The sequence below is a fragment of the Cebus imitator genome, unplaced genomic scaffold (genome assembly GCF_001604975.1).
Source record: "Cebus imitator isolate Cc_AM_T3 unplaced genomic scaffold, Cebus_imitator-1.0 Scaffold97, whole genome shotgun sequence".
NCBI lineage: Eukaryota > Metazoa > Chordata > Mammalia > Primates > Cebidae > Cebus > Cebus imitator.
Genome location: NW_016107412.1, coordinates 2,204,131 through 2,230,759, shown reverse-complemented (window position 1 = coordinate 2,230,759; position 26,629 = coordinate 2,204,131). Strand labels below are relative to the sequence as shown.

The window sequence follows — 26,629 nt, the reverse complement described above, 5'->3', positions numbered from 1 at the left end:
TGCCTCCCGGGATCAAACAATTCTCCTACCTCAGCTTCCTGAGTAGCTGGGATTACAGGTGTGTGCCGCCACACTTGGCTAGTTTTTGTCTTTTTAGTAGAGATGGGATTTCACCACATTGACCAGGCTGATCCTGAACTCCTAACCTCAAGTGATCCACCTGCTTGGGCCTCCCAAAGTGCTGGGATTATATGCATGAGCCACCGCATGCCCGGCCGGCTTATTTCTTTGTCTGTGTATTGGCTTACCCTTTGCAATTAATCTTGCTATTTATATGTGATTTGTACATATTTTGTATTTAAAGCTAAATAAAAATTATATTTAAAGACATGTACAGCTGTGTGCGGTGGCTCACCCCTGTAATCCCAGCACTTTGGAAGGCAGAGGTGGGTGGATCACAAGGTCAGGAGTTTGAGACAAGCATGGCCAACATAGTGAAAACTTGTCTCTACTAAAAATACACAAATCAGCCGGGAGTGGTGGAAGGCACCTGTAGTCCAGCTACTCTGGAGGCTGAGGCAGGAGAGTCACTTGAACTCAGGAGGTAGAGGTTGTGGTGAGCTGAGATTCTGCCACTGCATTCCATCCTGTGCAATGAGAGCGTAATTCCCTCTCAAAAAATAAATAAATAAAGACATGTACAAAGATGGTCAGAACAGCATTATATAGTCAAAATCTGGAAAAAACCCAAATGTCCATGGACAGTAGATGGTTGTACAAATTGTGTTTTATGTAGGTAATGGAATCATACAGAGTATTGAGAATGTACAAACCACTGCTATAAGTAATCACATGGATTAATTTCATGAACCTAAGTTTCTGGGACATAAAATAACACATACTATATGATTCCATTTATATAAACTTCAAAAACAAGCATAATCCCTACATGGGATAAATTAGAATATAGGTCACTTTGAAAAAGAGGACAGGACAGCAACAGAAATAATCACAAAACCGAGCTTCTGAAGTGCTGATTAATTTCTGGCTTCTGTTATAAGTAGTGGTTATATAGGTGTGTTCACTATGTAAAAATTCATTAAGCTGTACAATTATAGTTTGTGCATTATTTTCTTAAAATTATTTTAATTTCAAAGATGCATGCACAAAAACATACACATGTGTGTTGATATATATAAGCATGTCTAAAGAAATTCAAGTGTTACTTGACTAGACGGAATCCAGATCATTTGACTTTCCCCTTGATACTTTCATATATTTTCCAAATGCTTCCCCAAAAGGCCACTGTGCTTTTATGACAAAAAAAGTATTTTAACAAATGTTATTTCTTTAAAATTTGCCTTAGAATTGAAACCAGTAAAGAGATATTTCTTATAGTTGCAGTAGTTCCCAATTTGCCTGAGATGTCAAAATTTACAGTCTGGAGCCAAAATCTAAGAATAATGACTCTGGAGTTTGCTGGCTTTTCTTCAAATTTCCTGACCCCCATTTATACCTGCATATCTGTCTTTACCTATCAATCTACTGTTTTTCTCATCTTGCTCTTTAAAATTCCTATTCACGCTTTCAGACTATTTTGTATCCTCAGTTTCAGACTGTAACTCTTTTTTTTTTTTTTTTTTTTTTTTGGGCTCTTGCTCTGTCATCCAGGCTGGAATGCAGTGGCATGATCTTGGCTCACAGCAACCTCTGCCTCCCAGGTTTAAGCAATTCTCCTGCCTCAGCCTCCCAAGTAACTGGGACTATAGGCATGCACTGTCACACCCAGCTAATTTTCATATTTTCAGTAGAGACAGGTTTCACCATGTTGGCTAGGATGGCCTTTACCTCCTGACCTCGTGATCTGCCCACTTCTGCCTCTCAAAGTGCTGGTATTACAGGCGTGAGACACCACACTCGGCCAAGACTGTGACTCAACCACATAATGTAGAACACAACTGAATTGCTAAGGAAACTAAAAAGTTAAATAACAATTCTATAGTTTTGTGCTAATAGGGGATGATACTTATGGACCATACAGGCATTTTCTTCATTTCTTAATGAATTTTATATGGAATGAAAAAACACTTCATGTCTCACAGAAATGTACAGTCATAACTATATGTAATTTCCGGTTTATATATTTCTTGAAGTTTTCTAAATACTTCTTGCTTCAGAAATACTTAAGTAAAAATGGAGATTTCAGGGCTACACATTAGGTCTATTGACTATTGTTCTGAACCAATGGAAATATTTATAAATTAGTTAGCTTGTAAAACATAATTATTTTTTCTTGATTGGTTCAGAAGGATGACAACAATATGCTTCAATATGGATGTGTGCCATAGAGAACGTTTACGTCTTATTAAGGAAAGACTTTTTTCCATTGTTCGAGTTTAAAAACTAGTAAATGAACACAGATCACTATAATTAATTGTTAGGACAATATGTTAGGTAATACATGTTCACAACAATTAATTTTAAATATAAATATAATGTCAGTTAAATTTAAAGATCTCAAACTAATAAACTTAATAAACAAAAAAGTTACCTATTTTCTTTTTTTTTTTTTTTTGAGACAGAGTTTCACTCCTATTGCCCAGGCTGCAGTGTAATGGTGCATTCTTGGCTCACCACAACCTCTGCATCAGCCTACCAAGTAGCTGGAATTACAGGCATGTGCCACAATGTCTGACTAATTTTTGTATTTTTAGTAGAGACGGGGTTTCTCCATGTTGGTCAGTCTGGTGTCGAGCTCCAGATCTCAGGTGATCTGCCTGCCTAGGCCTCCAAAAGCACTGGGATTACAGGCATGAGCCACCACACCTGGTAAAAGTTACCTATTTTCTATCAAAGGAGTGTGCTCACTGATTATTCAAAAGTTGTATCAACTTATAATTCCATTAGCTTGAAATACTTGCATTCTAGTACTAAATGCTATTAATTGATCACTTTCATGTTCATTATTTAACTTAAATGTGTCTTAGATTTCATTTTGTCTGAAATAATAGAAGAATTTTCAAAATATATGGTTCATTCTCAACAATGCAAGTAGATAGGTGTGTTGTATTATTATTTTTGGAGACCAGGTCTCACTCTGACATGCAGGCTGGAGTGCAGTGGCACGATCTCAGCTCACTGCAACCTCTGCCTCCCAGGTTTAAGCAATTCTCCTGCCTCAGCCTCCCAAGCAGCTGGGATTACAGACATGTGCCACCACGGCTACCTAATTTTTTTATTTTTAACAGAGACAGTGTTTCACTATGGCGGCCAGGCTGATTCGGAAACTCCTGTCCTCAAACAACCTGTCCACCTCAGCCTCCCAAAGTGTTGGGAATACAGACATGAGTCACGGCATCCAGCCTACTGTTGTAATTTGAATACACATTTATTTTTATAATTTATTTTACTAATATAGCATCTTTGTTTTTAATTTTGCTGTCGTGCTCGCTTATGTTTTTTTGAGATATGCCTCACTCTGTGACCCAGGCTGGGGTGCAGTGTGCGAACATAGCTCACTGCAGCTTTGAACTCTTAGGCTCAATTGATTCTCCCACCTCAGTCTCCTAAGTAGGTGGGACTACAGGTGTATGCCACTATGCCTAGCTAATTTTTATTTATTTTATTTTTGTAGAGACATGGTCTCAGTATGTTGCCTAGGTGGTTTCAAACTCCTCATCTCAAGTGAATCTCCCACCTTGGCCTCTCAAAGTATTGGGATTATAGGCCTGAGCCACCATGTCCAGCTCATCTTTTTTTATATATGGAATAAAAAAGTGAGTTATAAAGCCATAGTCGAAGAAAGTCATGTAAATCTATCTATTAATAGACAATGCATTGTTTCACATTCATGAGAACATACGTTAAGGGTATCTTATTTATTCTCTTCTAGTATTTCCTATCTCAGGAAATGACATAGCAAAATAATCAACTTAATTTTCTAAGTTACTTTATCTCATTCATGCAGCTGATTGGTCACCAAGTCCAGTTAATTTGACCTTGTAAATGGGCCTTGTATTATGCAGTTTTGCAGCAATAGATAAATCATACAATTTTCATTTCCTGAGTAAATAGCTGGAAGTCAGATAACTGGGTTTTCTGATTAGCATATGTTTAGTTATGTAAGAAAACCAAAAATGTGTTTTGCTCAACAATTTAATGACTAATTTTTAATACATTTTCTTGTTAGTCAACTTAATGAACACTTTTAAGGACACTGTGTGATAGTACAAATTTAATAAGCAATTTTGGCTTTAGTGCTAGAGAGGATAAGAGAAGGGATGCTCGTTTTTTATTTAATCACGAACATTCATTTGTTTTTTGATCATTTAATTTTTATACCTTTTGACTCAAAATATGTTAAATGTTTCATGGTTAGAAGACAATTTCTTCATATTTTGTGAGCATCTCGAGCATAGCCATTTGTTTTGTGCTATTATGTTTATATTAGATGACTGAAATTCAATAACATTTAATAGATAGTTTAAGATACATGTATGCTTAGAATTTATCTCAGCAGAGACTCATGGTCTGTATAGGAATCAGTCAGGAATATTTCAGTCTGTTTATTAAGAAAGTAGAAAACAGAGATAAGGCAATACTATATTCATGGAGCACATATCATTTATCTATTTCTTAAATAAAAAATGTGAGTGTTTAACTTCAAAGGTGTAATTTATTTTTTATAGTCAACAAGACTCACTATACATCCTCAGAAATAATATCCTTATTATTTATTAAGAAATGTGTCTATCACTTTTACTCATGGAACACACAGTCAATGTCAGTTCAATGAATATTGATAGATACTTTAAATATCAGCTTTTATTATAAGATAATTTTTTATTACATGCTGAAGTAAGTTATCTTATAACTTATTTTATTTAAATGTCTGAAAAAAGAACAACTAGAAAGAATACTGAAAATTTCCATCTGTAAGAAAGCAAAAGAAATGTTATTTAGAGAACACAAAGTTTTCCTATCTGAATGAGAAGCTTCACTAGCATATCTAAAATTCCTTTCAATAACAATGGGATAATGAGGATTTATAGTTTAGAATTTGATCATTTTTTTTTTGTTTAGGCCAATAAAACAAGAAAATTACCTATATTCAATAATGGGTATAGTATTTAGAGAATATTAACTTAAAACATTTTCATCCTTAAGTGTATGTCATCTTGTTGCTACAATGGTAAGAGCAAAGCCAACTTCATTCAGATCATAGAGTTTCATTCATCATGTAGAGAGGATATCCTTCCTACCATTAAAAATTAGCTAAGAGGCATTCTCTCCCTCTGAAGGAAAAAGAAAGAATGTAAAATCTAGAATTTCTTTGAGAAAGAGAAAAGGGAGTTCCTTCTATTACGAATCATGGGTAGGAGAAAGGGAGACACAGGGGAGACATGAAGGCAGGAGGCAGAGGTCCTCCCCCTTACCCCCCACTGCCACTTTGGACCACTCTTTAAATGACAATGCACTGCAGAAACATTTTAGAGGAAGGGGAAATGATGACTGGGAAAGTAAGAAAAATTTGGGTGAAATCGTCACAGTTTTCAGGAGTATATAAGCCTCCAGAGAGTTTCCACAGGTTCCATGGGAGGACCCATCTAACAGGTTATGGCACTGAATATACCACAATGGCAGAGAGAGATGTCCAGAGACAGAAGCCAGCATGAAGGACTGGTAAATACATATTACATCTAGACCACAATTTTAGAATGAAATCAGGGAGGAGATGAATAGCACTGTTTGATTGGCAGCTTAACTAGTGAGTATTTACATTGTCTTAAACTGATAATGCTGAAATACTATTCTAAGCAACTTAAGTGTGACCCAGATTATACCTACTCCACACCTGTCCAAACATTTTTTATACCTGATGTAATCTTCTTACTTAGACAATAACATCTTGTCTAAGTAAGAAGATTACATCAGGTTAAAAAAAAATAAAGAAGCTTTTTCCTCTGTGCACATCTGAGTATAGTGTGTAATCCAGTAATTCAAGAGCTTTTTACAGAGATTAAACCATGATGGAATCACGTTATCTATTGTATCAATTAATGAGGAAAATAATATTGCTGAGCACATGAAATCTGGTCACAAATATCCAGGCTACAGAATAACTTCACATTTTGAATGAAAAAGATCCTGATCACTGTTTGCATATTTATTTCTCTGTGTAATTGATTAACACAGTGCAATCCATAAGCCCTACTTCCTGGCTCTTTTTCAACCCAGTGTTGCTACTTACAGATAAAAATATCTAAGAGGAAATATGCTAGGTGGGGTTTTTGAAAAAACATTGGTTTTGTGTTAAAATGAAACAGGGGTGGCGGACTCTTCTGGCATTCATCTTTATACTTTGCTCATCTGGAATGGAGAGTTAACATCTAGAGTTGCAGAAGATGGGAATGAAAGTACACAATAAAAATGACAAAGCAGAAAATAGCCAGCAGCTATCCTCAATGGCACTGCATCATCCCTTCACTGTCCACCTCTAGATTTTTTTCACTGTTTGTTTGTACTATCTTAATTTGTATATGTAAAATTTTGTGATATTAAGTATATTCGTATTCTTGTGCAACCATCATCACTATCCATCTCTAAAACTCTTTTAATCTAGTAAGACAGAAGTTCTATACCATTAAACAATAACTCCCTATCTCTCCCTTCTTTATCTTCTGGCCCATCATTGTATTTTGAGTCTGTGATTTTTACTCTACATAACAAGGAAAACTGTGTTGCTTTTCTAACTTAGCTAATGTGAACAATGCAGCTATGATCATGGGAGCACAAATATCTCTTTGAGACTCTGCTTTCAATTCTTTCGAATATGTAACTGAAAGTGTGATTGGTGGCTCATATAGTAATTCTAGTTTTAAGTTTTTGAGAAACTGCCACTGTTTCCCACAGTGGCTGTATCATTTTACATGCCTACCAATAGTGCACAAAGGTTCTAATTTTTCCACATACTTGCCAACATGTTATTTTTGTGTTGTTTTGTTTTCTGTTTGTTTTTTATAATAGCATCTCTACTGAGTGTGAAGTGACACCTCATTGTGGCCTTGGTTTGCATTTCCATAATATTTACTAATGCTAAGTATTTTTTCATACATTTGCTGGCCATTTATATATCTCCTTTGGAAAAATGTCTATTCAAGTCCTTTGCCAATTTTGAATCAGGTTATTTTTGTTGTATTTTAAAAATTTGCTACATATATATTAATAACTTATCATATATATGATTTGCAAGTATTTTCTCCCATTTTTATGTTGCTTTTTTATTCTATGTCGTTGATACCCCATTACAAAATAGCCAATTCCAATTGGTCTATTTTTTTTTTTTCTTTGTTGTCTGTGTCTTTGGGGTCATAGCCAATAAATCATTGCCAAATCCAATGCAATTAAGCTTTTGTCCTATGCTTTCTTCCAAGAGTTTTATAGTCTCAGTTTTCAATTTAGGTCATGAATCACTTTTCAGTTTGTTTTTGCATATGATGTTAGATAAGAATCCAGCTTCATTCTTTTGTATGAGGATGGCACTCAACTTAAAAATTATTTGACCAAATAAGTGAACGTTTATTTTTGAATTCTCTATTACATTACAGTGGTCTGTATTTCTGTTTTTATGCCAGTACTCCTCTGTTTTGAGTGCTGTAGCTTAGTAGTAAGTTTGAAATCAGAAGTATAAGTTCTCCAGCTTTGTTATTTATTTTTCTTTTTGGCCATCTGGGGTCCCTTGAAATTTTAAAAATAAGTTTTAGAATAAGTTTGGCCTTTTAAAAAATTATTTCTGTAGATAACATCAATGGGATTTTAACAGAAATTGCAGTAAATCTGTAGATTGCTTGGGAGAGTATTGACGTTTTAACAATATTAAGTGTTCTCATCCATGAACATGGGATGTCTATCAATTTAGTTACTTTCTTTTTTTAAATTTCTTTCTAAAATGTTTGGTAGTTTTCATTAAACAAGTTTCTTATCTTGGTTAAGGTAATTCCCAAGTATTTTACTCTTTTTGATGCTATTGTAAATTGAACTTTCTGAATTTTTAACTAATTCATTTTCAGTGTATGAAAATGGCAATGATTATTTTTGCTGATTTTATATTTATACTTTGCAAAATTTCTTAGTTCCAACATTTGTGTATGTATGTACAAACGTGTGTATGGAATCATTAAAGTTTTCTATGTACACGTTAACATCACCCCTAACAGAGATAACTTTACTTCTTCCTTTTCAAATTGAATGTATTTTCTTTCTTTCTTTCTTTTTTTTTTTTTTTGCCTAATTGCTCTGGTGAGGACCTCTGTTACTATCTATGTTGAATATAAAACATAAAAGAAGACACCCTTGATCTGAATCTTCAAAAAAATATTAGAATCTAAACAGTATAATTTTATTTGTACCCCTCATAGTTTAAAAACGAATAGTATGTTACATGAGATATTTAACTAATACATATTTTTCAACTATAATTAACAAAGTAAATTTAGAAAAGGACAGTCAAATCAAACTTCTTCAATCTTGTCTATAAGTAAGTTCACAATGACCAATAGAACATGACCTCTCATCTCCCTCATTCTCATTTTAAGGTGGTAGAAAAGGTGTATTTTGATAAAATTTTCTATTTCATTCTAGCAATTTCTTTCACACAAATTGCTTGTTAACATTTTGATTTGAATAAAATCTATCCATCTGTTTGTGCTTATTAAATGTCTGTTTGAACCACACGATTCTTATGTTTAAAAGGTTAATTTTACTATAATTACTGGATATTTAGATAAGAAGAGTGCTATTAAGATGTGAGAGTATTATTTGTATATAATCACTTTTTTCCTTCAGGAACCCACTGTGTATGCCCACATATAAATATATTCCTAAAATTATATAAATGATAGAATTAACTGAATAAAATTTTGTTTGAAATCTAGATGTTTTATATTTTACTAAGATTCTCATTATAAACCTTAGAAAGAAAAACAAAATTTACTCAAAAAATCAGAATTTTAAAGCAAAATGAAATCTGGGTGATTATAAGAATGAGGAAATAAGAACCTAGAAATTTCCAATTTTCCTGTCCAAGGAGAATTAAAATATACAAATAAATTACTGAACAATGAACTAGAGAGAACAAAACTACTAATTTTAACCCAGAACTTATTCTGGTTTTAAGTAGGCAAAAATATTATTAGTAGACTGTGAACTGTTTTCCTTCCATCCATTCCCTTGTCTAAGAAATTTTATTTTTAAGGACAGTCTTAAAATACTCTTGCTAATATAACTGTCATTAGTTTCTGATTTATAATGTAACATATTTCAAAGCTATGTACTATCCTTTCTCTTTTTCCTATTCTAATGGTTGACCTGAATGCACTTTCTTAATTTCACTTCACTTTAATTATACCTCACACTATGCTAATTTCTCCTCCTCCTGCTTAGAATATTTTCTCTCACTTATTGCCTAGCCAATTTACCCTCTAAACTTTCATCATAAGTCAAGTTCTTCAATTACTTCCTCTAGAAACTCTCACTGACTTATTTATATACAGCTAACACAGACATACTATAATAATTAAGGGCAAGCTGGGCCGCGTTGGCTCACATCTGTAATCCCAGCACTTTTGGAGGCGGAAGCAGGTGGATCACCTAAGGTCAGGAGGTCAAGACCGGCCTGGCCAATGTGGTGAGATCCTGTCTCTAGTAAAAATACAAAAATTAGCCAGGCATGGTGGCACATGCTTGTAACCTCAGCTACTCTGGACACTGATGAAGGAGAATCACTTGAGCCCAGGAGGCAAACATTGTAGTGAGCCAAGATCACTCCATTGCACTTGAGCCTGGGCAACAAGAGTGAAATTCTGTCTCAAAAAATAAAAATAATAATTAAGAGTCATTGCCTATATAAAAATTAACCTTAGGTTTTATTTACATTTCTAACACCTTAGTAAGTACTATTATCCCCACTGTTTTCTAAAACTGTTTTATATATTTTATTTTTTATATAAAATATTTTGTTTTATTTTATAATATATATAAAAATAAATGAATACATTATATATATAATAATATATACGGAACAGTTTTGGAAAACAGGATAGCAGTAGGTACTTAGATGATAGAAAAGTAAATAAAACCTAATGTTAATTTTTACATATTTTATACATATATATATATGTTTATTTATGTAATGTATGAAAAATGTTAAATAGCTTACTATGGAGAGATTGCAATTACCAAATGTAATTATTTTGATCTATCTCACTTTTATTTAAGATGAGAAAACTATTCAGGCATCAAAAATTTAATATTTTTATTATAATAAAATTTCAGAAATCCTCCTAAAATAAATGTGAAGAGTGCATTACTGTATGCTTTCAGCTGATGTATTATATAGATTAAATAAATCATCTCAAGGGACCTGGAGATATGTTGCTAGTTAAAATGGGTGAGCCTCGCTTATCAATCTTGTAATGGGTTTGAAATTATTTCTAGACAATAGCATTGAGTGGACACATAAACCTTCCTTCCCCCTAAAAAAGAAGCACCTAACATATGGTATAGAAATAGTGAACAAATCATTAACAATGGTAATATTACAATACATAGAAACCAGGATGCTGGCAGTTGTGGACGAGACAGTTTGAATAACACAGACAAATGATTTTAAAGCAGTTAAGAATACCTAACTTTTTTTTTTTTAAGTGAATTTTTGGTCTAAAGAAAATATGTTTATCTTCTTTAGAATTATGAGCCCATTTAAATTACTTAGGTAACCAAGAATTACTTAGGATTCTGACTGCTACTTACAAATGCCTGCGGAAGCAAGTAAATCACTCTCCTAGTGCTTAAAGATATTTATCCACAAAATCCACTTCTCCTCTCTGACCCTTAAAAAAATGACACTAAGTGGAACAGGTCTAACATGGTAAACTGCCAGAACACATTTAATCGTGTATTGCAAATGAAAGACACAATGGAATACCTGTTAGAATAAAGGAGATTTCATTTTCCCTGCAAGTTAGGTGAGAATGCTGATCTCAAGTATCTGTTCTGCCAAGTCAAAGGTTACAGCACATTAACACATTCAGAGCATAGGTGCATGTATTAATACCCTGTTGAAAAGAGCACCACTTCTAGTAATTATAAGAAGTTGCTCCAGGTGAAAAATATTAATTCATGTCTGCAATAGATTGTTTAAGACTCTCTCAGTTGCTTTAATACTATTTTTAAAACCCTGTCCGAGGAAGCATACTCACCCCATCTGGCCTGCCATCTGAAGCTGTGATGATCAGAATGTAGCGATCAGTGCTTTCCCTGTCCAGTGCTTTCCCTAAGGTTAGAATCCCCGTGCTAGTGACAAAACAAACAAAACAAAACAAAAAAACAAATAAGACAAAAAGAGATATTACATCACAAGAAGAGTCTTCTTAGTATAGCAAATTACTTTTTTGCCCCCCATTTATTTATTTTATTGCATTTTAGGTTTTGGGGTACATGTGAAGAACATGCAAAATTGTTGCATAGGTACACACGTGGCAGTGTGATTTGCTGCTTTTATTCCCCTCTCAGAAATCATAGCTTGAGTATTTTAGATGTCTAATACTATGATTCATCCTGAAAATTGAAAAAGGCTTTTAAGCCTGTCAAATTTCTTAGCAGTATTTGTGAATTACAAAACTGACACCGAACTGATTTCCTACCTTCCAGGAAATAAAACATAAAAAAACTGTACTTAATTCATTCTAGGAAGCACAGTGACTATCTTGTTTTCAGTTATTTCAAGAGAAAGGACTTCATTATTCCTTAGCAGTTTCAGAATTCTTTGAGATGAGGAATGGTTTCTTATAACTAATCGGTGTCACCATCCAGTTTATGTCACATATATGTTCATTATGAAAATGTTAAAACCCATCTAAATTTTATCTCTGACAAAAAAGTTCTCTTTTTTCTTAATTTAAAATAATAGAGGCCCCTTGTACAAAGTTTAAAAATGGAATTTTTAAAAATTATAGAAATTCTTTTTTTGAAATATTTCTTTTTGTACTTTATTATAACCACATTTAAATATATAATTGTTTCAGAGGAGGAATCATTCTGCTTATTTTTCAGTTTTTAAGAAAACATGATTGTATTAGAATTCATGTTCTCATTTTATATATTTTTTAAAACCCCTTTTTTGTATAAACGAACAACTTTAGTATTTTGTTATTATTTGGAAATTTAGCTATTTCTTAATTTAACTGATGTATAATAGGAGATTAATAGCACTTGAGAAAATTCTTGCACTTAGAATATTTTTAAGACTTACTCCTTGCCTTTGCACTATTCAGAATAAGTGTTTCCAAATATTTAAGACTTTATTCATCCATGTAATTTATTTTATAACAGTTTGACTATTCATATTGCTCTCTAATGCAGGTTCTATATTTATTTCTTAGATTTTACAATCTGACATTGTACATATTTTAATTGAGCCTAACAAGCATCCACTGCAGAGGAGAGTTTATCCGAATATATTAAGACATTAAAATATTTATCAAGTCCAAAACATAAATTGTTTCTAATGGATAAAATGCTTTCATTTTAAGGTTAGTGCTTTTATTGTAAAGAGAATTTAAACAATTCATATCACATATGGTAGTTGAGTACAAAGGCTCAAAGCCAATGGGTCAAACTCAGAATCACTGTTAGTCCATTTGTTTATTTTATTGTGACGCTTGACATGGACTTTTTTTAAAGTTCTGAACATATGGCATGCCCATGAAAAACTGACTCTGTTTCCTGTACATTTAAAAAATGTTCTGTCAAAATAACTGAAAACCAGTTCTCAGAGCATGTTCACAACAATTAAGTTTGGACCAGCTTCCTACAGTACAGAAGGTCCAGATAATCCCATTTTAAAATGACATTAAATGAGAAAAGTAAGACATGTATTTCTTCTGAGGCTTATTCACAAGTATCTTAAGAAATGAGAAATCAGAAAACCTAGCCAAGGTATAGTAAGAGAAATAAAGAAAACTGAGTTACCATTTTCATTTTGTTTCTTCCCTCAGTTTAATTCTCTATATTCCTCCTTACAAATTCAATTAGAAAATTACTAAAAACTATATTGTATATTTACAATGAATTACAAAACTTACTGTGATAACTGAGTTGATTCCCTAGCTTCCAGGAAAAAATATAACAAAACTATGCTTAATTCATTTCAGGAAGAACATTATCTAGCTTGTTTTAGATTATTTCAAGAGAAAAAATCTGTTATTCTTTATCATGTTCAGAATTCTTTGAGACAAGTATTAGATTCTTATAAGTAATCTATACCACTTTCCAATTGTATATAGTATTTGGAACATATATATATATATATATATATATATATATATATATTCTATACTCTCTATACACTATTTAGAATATATATATTCCAAAAGTACTATAAACTGTGTACAATATAGTATACAGTATATTCATACTCAGGGCCATTTTACACACAAACAGCTAATTGTCTATGGTCTGGTGTTTATTACTGGAAGTAGATTTTATGTAATATGCGGACTCAATGTTGTAGGCAGTTGTGTGGTATATTTGGGCAATGCGGAAGGGGAGAAAAATAGGCATTATATTTTGAGATTCATAGCTGAAAGTCCAGTTTATGGGTACACATGTACATCCTTTTATTAAATCTGAGGAATAGCTCAGCAGAAGTCTTATTCGCAGCTAGATGGAGGCTATCAGGCCAGGATACACTGGGGTACATTTAGTAATGCAATATAGCTTGTAAGTTCACATATTAAAAACACATAAGCTTCTTCAACTGATGAGACATTAATAATACTCCTACTTAAATTATATAGGATTGGCAATACATTTCCCAGGAGTGATGTCAGTAGAAATGGAGAAGGCAGCTCCAAGAAATAGTCTCACCACTAAACATCAAACAATCACAATTAAGCAGAGAACTTCAAAAGCAAATTTGATAACACTCTGGAAAACAGTCACAGATTTACAGCAACTGGATGAAGGCAGATTTTTTTTTTTTAAAGGTAAATCAAATATGGTAGAAGGACTTTAAGGCATTTTGACTTGTCTTTATTCTACCATCTCACTGGCTCAGAGTGGCCTTGAAAACATCAGTGAACATTCCCACTATGACACCATGTATTTCTAGAGGGAGCATATTTATCCTTATTCATGATGAATTGTGGTGATCTATTCTAATATGTCTGGAGACTGCCTGAAGGAGTGATACATGGCACTTATCTTTGTTTTACCAAACTTGGAAATTACTCAAAGCAGAAAGACACTGGGCATCCTTCAGAAATACTGTAAGGCACAATGCATCTATATAGTCAATTGATTTTCAACAAGAATGTCAAGACCATTCAATAGGAAAAATAGTCTTGTTAACAAATAGCACTGGAACACATGGAAATCTGTATGTAAAAGAATTGTTAGACTACTTCGCTTTATGAACAACTATTAACTCAAAACGGATCAACAATCTAAACACAAAAATTGAAATCTGTAAACAACTCTTAGGTAAAAACTAGGGGTAAATATTAATAATCTTGGATTTGGCCATAGATTCTTAGATATGATACCAGATCACGGAAAGCAAAAGAAAAATAGATATACTGAACTTTGTCAAAATTTAAAAAAAAAACAAACTTTTGTTTATCAAATGACATTATTGAGAAAGTTAAACAAACCACACATATAATGGGAGAAAATATTTACAAATCCCATATCTGATAAGAGTCTTATTTCCAGAATGTATAAAAGATTATACAACTTAACAGTAAAAATAAATCCCAATTTAAAAATAGGCAAAAGACTCGAATGCACATTTTTTTCCAAGGAAGATACACAAATAATCAAAAAGCACATGAAAATATGCTTAATGTCATTAGTCATCAGGCAAATGCAAATCAAAACCCACAAGCAAGTATCACTTCACACTCACGATAGTTATATTTTTTAAATGAAGCAAATAAACCACCACTAATACTAACAACAACAAAAATTAAATATTGTCAAAAATGTGAATTAGAATCCTCATATATTGCTGGTAAGAATATAAAATGCTTCGATCACTGTGGAAAACATTTGACAATTCCTCAAATGGTTAAAAACACATAATTACAATATGCTCCAGCAAATCTGCTGAGTATATATTAAAAAACAAACAAACAAAAAACCTGAACACAGGTACTTAAATACACGTAGATATATGTTCACAGCAGTAGTATTTGTAGTACCAAAATGTAGAAAAACAGCTTAAATGCCTATCAGTTAATGAATAGGTAAACAAATTGTTGTACATGCATGCAATGGAATATTATGTGACCATGAGAAGTAGTGACCTACTTACACATGGTGCAACACAGATGACTCATGAAAACATTAGGCTACAAAAAAGCTAAACACAAATGGTCACACATTGCATGATTCCATTTGTGTATAATACCCAAAGTAGGTAAATTTATGAAGCCAGTACACAGACTGGTGGTTGCCAAGGGCTAAGGGAAATAAGGAATAGGGAGCAACTGCTAAAAGGGTTCAGTTTAACATTCCAAGTGATGAAGCTATTTTAGACAGAGGTGGTAGTTGGGTAAGTTCTGAATCTCCAAAACACCAGTTAATTGTTCGTTTAAAATGGTTAATTTTATGCTATGTGAATTTCAACTCAATTATATTGCAGAGAATTTATCACCAAACTTTTGTGCTACATTCCTGAAATACATTTTACTTGACATACTTAAATTCTTTTAGATAATAAGGTTTGCCTAACCATAAAGATCGTGTTCAAAAATATTTAAAAATTTATCACCTGTAGTCCAGCTACTTGGGAGGCTGAGGTGGGAGGATCACGTAAACCTAGAGGTTTGAGTGTAGCCTGGGCAGCAGGGTGATACTCAGTATTAAAAAATCAAACAATGCAAATAGAAAGTAGCAGAGGATATCTACTTCCACATGAATGAAGCTACTGAATTTTATGGTTTGCCTAACCATAAAAATGGTGTTCAAAAAATATTTTAAAATTTATCACCTGTAGTCCAGCTACTTGGGAGGCTGAGGTGGGAGGATCAGGTAAGCCTAGAGGTTTGAATCTAGCTGGGCAACAGAGCAATACCCACTCCTAAAAAAATTAAACAATGTACATAGAAAGTAGTAGAGGATATCTACTTCCAAACAACACAAGCTACTGAATTTACAAGCTGCTTCTGTAAGTAACTGTTTTTCAAAATTCCATTGTTCTCTAGGAAATATTGACGCAGTATCATTATAAACTAAGATTATCTCACGTATTTCATGGTATACAGGCTTTGTTTATTTAAAACTTTTGTTAAAAAATCTACTGCTTGTGACTGAACATCATTTATACTTGCAATTATTTGAGCCTTTGATAGATTTATCATGTTGCTTTTGGGCACTGAGTTTTAGGCCTTACGATGATATTTAGAGAGATTAGAGTATGTAAAATGTGTGATTGCAGTCTGGCGCGGTGGCTCACGCCTGTAATCTAAGCACTTTGGGAGGCCGAGGCGGGTGGATCACGAGGTCAAGAGATCGAGATCATCTTGGTCAACACCACATGATGAAACCCCGTCTCTACTAAAAATACAAAAATTAGCTGCGCGTGGTGGCGCGTGCCTGCAATCCCAGCTACTCAGGAGAATGAGGCAGGAGAATTGCTTGAACCCGGGAGGCGGAGGCTGCGGTGAGCCGGGATTACGCCATTGCACTCCAGCCTGGGCAACAAGAGCGAAACTCCGTATCAAAAAAAAAAAAAAAGGTACGGTTGGTATGGTTGCCTCAAATTTGACATGGTGTTAATTATTATATAGTAACTGGCAATTAACAAAAACATACTAATAGAGGAAGTTAGGTTTTGATAGCAGTTTGGGAAAAAGATGATAGTAGCATGAACTGAGGTAGCAGAGTGAAGTGTGAGAAGTAGTTTGATCTGGTTATATATTCAGAAAGTGGAGCTGAGCTGTCAGGAAATAAAATGAATATCATCTTTTTTATATATTATTTAATCTTCAATATAATCATAAAATTCAAACTGATATGAAAAAACATAATTGAGCATTAATTTAGTGTCAAAACAAATTAATCACCAATGTAACAAATAAAAATGCGATTAAAGAAAAAAAATAGAATTTGGACCAGAGATGGAAATAACTTTTGAAATTCTGTTGTTTAGCACTTATTTAAAGTGTTACATCACAGACCCCCATGCTTCAGTGATGACTGAATATTTGAGAGATGGCAATTCCTCAACCTCTCTTAATAAATAATTACACCATTAGGCTATAATATTTATAAGGCAAGTTGTTATATATTTTATTTAAAGGTACGCTTATTTGTGGGTGTTTGTTGAGTGAATATTTGCTAAATCGTATGCCACTATCAAGACAGGCACTATGAAAAGATACTGGAATAATGCATTATATTAGAGAATCACACAGATATGGCCGCTTAATACATGACACTGAATGATTTTTATAACCAGTGTTTGTGATTTTTAAAAAACCAAGGCCTTTTCTTTAAAGACCCAGTTTCTTTCTTGGCTATGTGACTAAGCCAATTTATTAAAATGACAACAATTCAATACTTTGTAAACCCATACTGACATTAAGATGATTATTCATTTCTACTAATTTTTAAAAAGAATTACAAGAAAAATTTGGCATGCTTTTATTTCAGTAAAAGAAAGGAAAGTCATGGTATTATAATGATGCTTATTGAGAGAATTTGTAATATAGCTTCAAATAATGTAAAATTTAAAGTATGCAATCAACATGGAAATATTTTTTCATTTTGCTTTAAGATATAAAATATAACACAAACAATAGTTGCATATATTGAAGTGTCTGATAAAGTATAACATTACTTATTTTTTTAGCATTCCTGTCTTAGCCCATTTGTGTTGCTATAAAGGAATACTGCAGCTGGGTAATTTATAAAGAAAATAAGCTTATTTGGCTCATGGTTCTACAGGCTGTACAAGAACAGAATGCCAGCATCTGCTTCTGGTGAGGGGCTGAGATCACTTCCACTCATGGCCAAAGGCGAAGGGCTGCTGAGGTGTGCAGAGATCACATGGTAAGAAAGGAAGCAAGAGAGAGGGGGAGGTGTCAAGCTCTTTTTTTTTTTCAACCAGTTGTTGTGGGAGCTAATAAGCAATCACTCATTCATTACCATTGGTACCAAGCCATTCAGAAGCGGTCTGCCTCCATGACCCAAACAAAACCCATCAGGCCATCAGGCCCCATCTTCAACATGGGGGATCAAATTTCAGAATGAGGTTTGGAGTGTCAAATATCCAAACTATAGCAGTACCTGGATTGCTCAAATCCCTGAAAGTTGCAGAGAAGTGGTGGTGCAAATTTTTGAACATGTATCTCAGAAGTTTCAAAGAAGGTAGCAGTTAAAATGTCAGTAAATTTTCTCCATTTCAAATGCATTGAAATGTATTGCTAGACAGTGTACAGGACCCTGAATTAAGAATGATCATCGAAAGGGATCAGACAGCCATTACAGGGACCTGTTCTACTTGAGCTTTCCTGGAAGCAGTTTGTGTCTTAAGAAGATGTCTGTCCAGGTTGACCTAAGAGCTTTAATATTAAGAATTGTGGTCAATGTAGATTAAAAGGATTTTGCACTGACATAATTTTACACCTTTAAGAACCTCTGTGACCCAGCCATTATCTTTTTCATTCCAAATGCAGAGATGAGAGTAGTACCAGAGATATAGGAAAGCAGTGCATTTAGATGATTTCTTTGGCAAAACCAATAGCTCATTAGATTTCACATTAGCAGTTGAAAAATCTTTTGGCATCAAGGGAAAAACAGGAATAGAAATTCCTGAGAGACTTGGGCTTCCTGCTTACCAGAGCAGGTGAAAACTTCATTGTTGTCTTTTTCTTTTATTGACATCTTTGTTAACATTTTAATTCAGATATCATAAAATCACCCATTTAAAGGGTACAATTCAATGATTTTTTAGTATAATCACGGAATTGTTCAATCATCATCATATTCAATTTTAGAACATTTTCAACACCGTTATCTATTAACAGTCACTCCCCATTCTCTCCCACTCCTTATTTTCAGGCAATCATTAGTCAACTTTTTGTCTTATAAATGTGCCTGTTATGAAGATTTCATAAAAATGAAATAATATGTACTCTTTTTGTAACTGACTTATTTCAGTTAGCATAATATTTTCAAGATTCACACATGTTGTAGCATGTTTCAGGACCTCATTACCTTTTATTGATGAGTAATAGTATAATAAATAGGTAACATTTTGTTTACTTTGTCTGTAGACAGATATTTGACTTGTTTCCACTTTTGTACCATTACAAATAATTCTTTTATGAACTTTCTTTGTGAAAACTATTATGTAGATGCATCTCTACATTTCTCTTGCATATGAGCAGAATGATGGCTTATGCGGTAACTGTTTACCATTTCGAGAAAAGGCCAATTCTCCAAAGTGTACTGATATGGTTTGAATCTGTGTCCTTGACCAAATCTCCTGTCGAATTGTCACCAGTGTAGAAGATAGGACCTGCTGAAAGGTGATTGGCCCATGGGGGGCAGTTTCTCATCAATGGTTCATCAGAAGGCTCCTTGGTGCCGCTCTCTTGATAGAGTTCATGAGACCTGCTTGATTAAAAATGTGTGGCACCTCCCCTCCCTCTTTCTTCCCCCTGCTCAGGCCATGTGAACTCCCTGCTTTGCCTTCCATCACAACTGTAAGTTTCCTAAGGCTTCCCCAGAAGCAAAGCAGGTTGCCAGCATCATGCTTCCTGTACAGCCTGTAGAAGGATGAGGCAATTCAACCTCTTTTCATTACAAAATACTCAATCTCAAGTATTTCTTTTTCTTTTCCTTTTTTTTTTTTTTTTGAGACGAAGTCTTGCTTAGTTGCCAGGCTGGAATGCAGTGGCGCCATCTCGGCTCATTGTAGCCTCTGTCTCCCTGGCTCAAGCGATTCTCCTGCCTCAGCCTCCTAAGTAGCTGGATTACAGGCACATGCCACCACGCCTAGTTAATTTTTGTATTTTTAGTAAGACAGGGTTTCACCATGTTGGCCAGAATGGTCTCAATCTCCTCACTTCATGATCTAATCGCCTCGGCCTCCCAAAGTGCTGGGATTACAGGCGTGGGCCACCACACTCAGCCTCAAGTATTTCTTTATAGCCATGCAAAAACAAACTCATACACGCACATTTTACATTGTCACATTAATTTATGCAAATTTCAATATCTCGACACTCTTGTTCGTACATGGTTTTGCCATTCTTCTTCACTATAGACACTGAGTATGTATGAAATCAAATTTCTTTATAGTTTTAAATTGCATTTCTCTAATTACCATGATCAGTGATCATAATCATATTTCCATGTGCTTCTTGGTCACTCACATATCCTCTTATAAGAAATGTCTATTCAAATACTTTGCCCGTTTTTAATTAGGTTATTTCCCTTTATTATTAAGTTGTAACAGTTCTTTATGTATTCTTGAGATACGTTTCAGATCATGCACATTATTTTAAAATATTTTCTCTCATTGTGGGTTGTGTTTCACTTTAGAATGGTGCTCCTTGAAATACATTTTTAAAAATTGATGAGACCCAGTTTATCAATTTCATCAAATTTATCGATTTTATCAATCCTTTGTGCATTTTGTGTCATATCTAAAATATACTGCCTAATCCAAATAATGAAGATTTACTTCTGTATTTTCTTCTAAGTGGGATATAGTTTTATCTCATATATTATAATTTATGATCCACTTTGGGCCCATTTTTGTGAATGATGTGTGATAAAAATTCAAATTGATTCTCTTGCTCCTTGTCCCAGCTTCATTTGTTGAAACAAAGTTCTTTCCTGATTGAATTATCTTTGCCCATTTTTTGAGAATCAATTGACCATAAATACTAGATTTTTAAGTCTGCCCAGTGACTTACATATCTATGTTTATGCTAATACTACACAGCCTTGATTAAAGTTTTTCTTTAACATTTTTATATTCTTTAATGATGATTATAAACTGTAGCTAATTTATGATTTCTACATCCCTATGGGATAAAAATGAAAACAGTTAATTAAGCCTTTTTATTTTTCAAATAGTGGTTTACTTATCTGTGAAATCTAAAGGTCTGGAAAATACTGTTTTTGTCCATGGTATTAACTATTTTAACTCATGGTTGTAAAATTCCATTCAACGTGAAATTGGAGGTATTTCTGAGAAGACTAATTGACCAGCAATGGTCCTCTTGTGTTGGCATTCGGTCCCACATGTTCCTGAATCCGACATGGCAATGTATTCATTTTTCAAAGTTTTAACTTTATAATCGTTGGACAGGTTTATATTTCTATTCTTTCAGAAAGTAAAACTACAAACTACATAGGAAACATCACAGAAGAGTCAAGCACAGCTCCTTAGAAACCAGACACATGTGACAACAGAACTTCCCCTTGAAAGGGGAAGCAAATGGTCTCTCTGAAGCTCTAAACGGCTTTTTTTAATGCCTGCTCCCAGTTTTCTCAACAGTTAACATGAGCAATATCTCAGATGTGTTCAGAGGTAAGTAGAATGACCCTGATTGAGACCTCAAAGAAGTTTGGCATGAAGATGTATTTTATTTCATTTGGTTTTTTTCTTAAATATGCCTGTTAATCAGAAATTGAAAAATGTGTTTGTAACACATTTTGCCTACAAGGCTCTGTTTGAACAGTTTAGTACTAAGTAACCCTTTGTAGTAATGTCCTTGTCATTATCAGTAGCTGACAACTTTAAAAGGGTCTCATTAATCCCAGTTAGGCCTTCAAATGAAATGTTTCCGCATCAGTGGATTTTACTTAGTAAAAAGTTAAAAATACACAGCCTCCTGGATGAGATTTCTGGGCCCAGAATTAACCTCTCAGCTACCATTAACATTCACAGAAAACAAAAAGTACAACAAACAGCTGAAAGCCTCTGATTAGAAGTCTGTTTTCTTGCTAACAGTACGTTGTTTTACATTTTGTTTTAAGTAAGAAATTATTTTTAACTTACGTTTCTGAAAGATTAAAAACTCTCTGAGGATCTCCATTCTCAATGGCATATGTTATTGAGTCTCCCTCTCGATCAGTTGCCTTCGGAAAGAAAATATAATTCAATTATCAAGTAATTGATATGGCTCTCATTCAGTACAGAGTAATATAACAGCTTGAAACTAATAGCATAGAATGTCCATGATACTCTTAGAGAATAAAGATGAAAGCATGGCCTAATGGCAAGGTGTAAAATTAAACATTTCATATCTGATTCATTTCTGAATATGTAATCTTACTTGGTGCGGAAATACAGTAATCATTTTCTCAAGGTTTACTTATTTAATTAGTGAATTTATCTGTTTATAATTTAAAAGCGGCTAAACTGTACATATACATTTTCTGTGTCAATAAATTGTTTAATGCATATTCTTTTATTTTACTTTTCAGAATATATCAAGATAATAATTCAAATCAGTATAACTTTCTGGTTTAAAATACTGAATTAAGAACCACAACCCATGACTTCAAAACTGGGCTCCATTTGTCCTTTGCGATTATTTCTGTTTATTTATTTCTACAAGGAGGACTATATAACAATACAAATGTTAACAGATGTTGAGAGGTTTAATTGAAATAATATGGTGTATCTATGTATCTATATTAGTTTATGTATTAGGTACACAGACTAATATCTGGTACATTGTAAGCTTTCAATAAATATTAACCTTTTTGTTGGTTTTTCTTCCTTTCAATACCAAAGTCAGAGAATAAAACACAGAGCTTTGACTTTGAGTTCTGAGTTTCCCTTGCCCAAAATAAAGATGCTCTTGTTTTATGGCACTGAGGTCTGGAGTTGCACCTTCAAAAACATCCGATCAGTTCTTTTTCCGGTGAGCCATTAGATTCTCTTATAAAAGACATGGATAAAGAAAGAAATCTGGACGCTATCAGAGAGGTAAGAGGAGGATATGCCTAAGCATCATGCTACAAAGGGGGGAAATATTAGATAAAGGGCCAGGTGTATTTTATTTTTAGCTTACTAGCCTGGCAGAAACACCAGCCCCTCCACAGACAGACACTGCCCTGCAGTTAGCAGGACCCAAGAGAAGAGTAAGTATGTGAGTTTCTTTCAATGACTGGATAATAACTGTCCCAGCGATAATAGGCTGTGTGTGAAATTCCCAGTCCAGACAGACAGGAATGTATGGTGCTTAGTGGTAGATCCACTGGCTTTGACGTGGATTACACAGTCCTGCTCATGGAACATCCTTTTCAGCTACCGTAATGGGTTGATGGCCAGAAGCCTCTACTGGACCCCACAAATTACAGAATCAAGGGCCAACTAAAAATAAAATTTCAGTCATCAATAAACTACTGAATATTGACTATGTGCCAGGTTCTGTCAGAAAAGCTTTGCAAGATTATTTAATCTGTTTCTCAAAAAAGTGATATACATGGCTACTATGACATGATATTGTCCTCGTTTCAATCCTCATATTATCAACTGTAGTTCCGCATTTTCCTTTGCTGATTTCTCCTCATTTATAAGACTTATTTTATATCAAATTGCTCCAAAGGTTGGTCCTTGAACTTCATTTATTTAATCATCTCATTCAATAGTGTAAGTATAAATACTATCTATCTGTGGAAACTGCCATATCTCTAGGCTAATCCTTTCCTCTGGATTTCAGACGTGTATCCAGTTGCCTGGCCGGATCCACAATTAGATGAATAACAAGCCTCCCTAACTTAAAAGGTTAAAAACCCCAAATCTAGATCTTCTCTCCATCTTGACAGACCTCAAAAAATAAAATAAATTAATAATGTACTGTTTCGCTGCTTCATCATCTCAGTAAACACCTGCAAGTCCATCCTCTAACTTTCTCAGGGTTCATAGCTACATTTCAACTACTCACTCTTACCCTCCAATGCAACCTATTAGCAGATCATAGCAGATTTATCTAAAATATTTTCTGTATCTGGCTGTGTCTGAGTTTCTTCTCTACCACCATCTTCCTTATGGACTATGGTACTGACCATTTTACAAACAGTGTTAGTTCTTCCCTTGTATCTTCACGATAGTCAATCTTTAATTAAGCAGACAAAAGTAATTTTTTTTCCAGGCCAATATTTCACTTCTTTGGGGTAAAGCCTATTGCTTTCTCCCCCAGCTTCCCACCCTCCCCATGCCACACACTCTAAAATAAAATGGAATACAAATAGTTAAAAAAAAGAAAAAAAAAAGAAGAGAGTAATAAACTAGCTAGGGTAAAATCTGTTTGAAACATCCCATGTTAGTCAAAATCCAAAATTTTAGATTTCATTGAGTTAATCATAATGGAAGCGTAAGAGTAGAAAATAAGCAAAAGAATTTTTAAGAATACGCTCAATAGGATTGATAGTAGATGTTTGATATTTTCCCCTTGTATTCTGTTCTTTGCTAGACAGGAATTAGGAAAAGTGATTAAATGGAAACACAAATAATTATACTAGCTAATTTTTTGAAGAAACAGAGAATTGCATCTGGAGATCTTAACTCTAAAAAGCTTACACTAATCTTTTTCTGTTGTTTTTCTCTTGGTCAATAATTTTTACTTGTTATATTGTTAGATATTATCAAGGTTTTTTTTGTTCATTTATGTTTATTGATAAGTGGTTGTTGTTTAATTTTTTTAAATTGAGAAATAGTTTACAATCTTGTGTTTCATAAAAGCCAGAAGAAACACATTCTGAAACAAGATAGCTTCATGTAAACAATTTCAAGTCCTGTTTAATATTGAATCTTTTATTGCATCAGATCTATGTAATATTTAATATCCTTTATGTAAGATGAGAGCACTGTGAATGTTGTGCTGTTTTATTTATATTTCATTATTTTATGTTAATTCTTTTCAATCCCAGAGGTACCTTGAAATATTTCTTCTGTTTTATTTGACCACTCAAATACCTGAGGCTTTTAAGGACTGTGAATGTCAATAATTTGCCTAATTCATTCTTACATGAGGTTGTGCCCATAGTGGAAATTTTGAAGACCTGGGATTTAAAAGGAAATTCTCATTCGATTTCTTACTTCGTTTTATCTATTAATATGATCCTTTATTGTTGTTTCAGGCTCTGGGGTGGTATAATAATTAGGAAGTATTTACAGTTTTTCAGCCAAGAAAGCAAAAGGAAATGGTGTAATTCACATCAAAATTCTGCAATGTATCCATTACCAGTGTTAGCACTTGTATAGACAATATTTATTTGCCAACGTCTAAAGGTGAGAAATGATGCATAAAAGGAATAATTGGAAATATCAACAGAAGCATTTACCCTTCAAGCGTTAGGATTACGTGTGTATATGTGCGATAAATATATTTCTATTAGCAACATTTAAATATGTTTTCTATATATGAATCTAACCAGCCATCTCAAAATAACTGTTTACAATGTGTCAAAAACTACATTAAAATTTTCCATGTCTTGTTTCATTTAAATCTCATGGTAACTTTCCTGGTAAATAGAAAATGCATATGCCTTCAATTACATTACTATTTCTGCCATCATTTCAACCAGATTTCTCTTTACTTTACTTAATTGAAAGATACGTTTTTTAACCTAGACATAGTAATAACTATGTCTTCGTTTTATCTATTAATATGATCCTTTATTGTTGTTTCAGGCTCTGGGGTGGTATATGTGTATATGTGTCATCTTGAAAATGGGAATATAGCTTTAGTCACTATTTTCCATAGTATAAGAGATAGAAATTGCTTCTTCTTAGTGAAAAAACATTTTGTGTTTATTTTTGATAAGTCAAATCCTTTCTTTAAAGTCTGAGAAGAGTATAATAGGTTATCTTTCTGAGGCTTATTTTGTATTTACAGGTAACATTCTGGAGCCAGCTACCTGGCTATACCATCTCGTCTCAGACAAGGCACTCGAGTACAAAATGAGGATTCTACTACTACTATTTATAGTATTCATTCATTAATTCAAAAAATATTTATCGAGCATCTGCACTGTGTTAAGCCCTGAGGCTGCAGCAGTAAACTACAAAAATAAATATCTTACCCTTATACAGCTTACATGGTGGTGGGGGAAAATGAATTTTAAAAATTAATTAGAATATATTGTTTTCAGTTCTTTATACGTGAGGCTCAACTACAAAATGTTTCACAAAGGACATACACGGAGGGCAGGGTTAGGATTTACACTCACACAGAAGTGATCATGACAGACTTACTGACAATGTGAAATTTTGGCAAATGCTTGTAAAAGGTGAAAGAACAAGTCATGTGGAGAAGAACATTCCAGTAAGAGGGCAGAGCAAGTGATACTGGCCATGAGGTAGAAATAGGCCTAGTGAGTTTCAAGAACAGCAAGGAGGTTGTCAGTTCTGGAGGCAAGCATGTGGAAGGAGAGCTCCTTGGTTTACCTTGAACACTTCAATAAATAGGGTTAAATGACTAAATGATGTGTATTTTGGATAGCTGGCAAGTAACACACTTTAGCCACTGGTTTGCTAATATATGTTTAATGATATGGTGAAGATTAAAGCAAGTATTTCCTTTATTTTTAATTTAATTTTAATTTTGCTTGAAGAACATATGATTCCTTTAAAAATCAAAGCAATTACTCTTTC

The 26,629-nt window shown here is 33.6% G+C and overlaps 1 protein-coding gene across 10 annotated transcripts in view; it reads right to left on the bottom strand.

The window, feature by feature from the left end:
• The window catches only part of PCDH15 (protocadherin related 15), a 1,323,555-nt gene that overhangs the window by 242,128 nt on the left and 1,054,798 nt on the right, over window positions 1–26,629 (bottom strand). For all 10 annotated transcript variants that reach the window (XM_037741275.1, XM_037741277.1, XM_037741276.1 and 7 more), the window contains 2 exons: window positions 22,022–22,101; window positions 11,199–11,292 (listed from right to left, as the gene is read on the bottom strand). In XM_037741275.1, coding sequence (XP_037597203.1) covers window positions 11,199–11,292; window positions 22,022–22,101 — 174 coding nt within the window. The remainder of the gene's footprint in view (window positions 1–11,198; window positions 11,293–22,021; window positions 22,102–26,629) is intronic.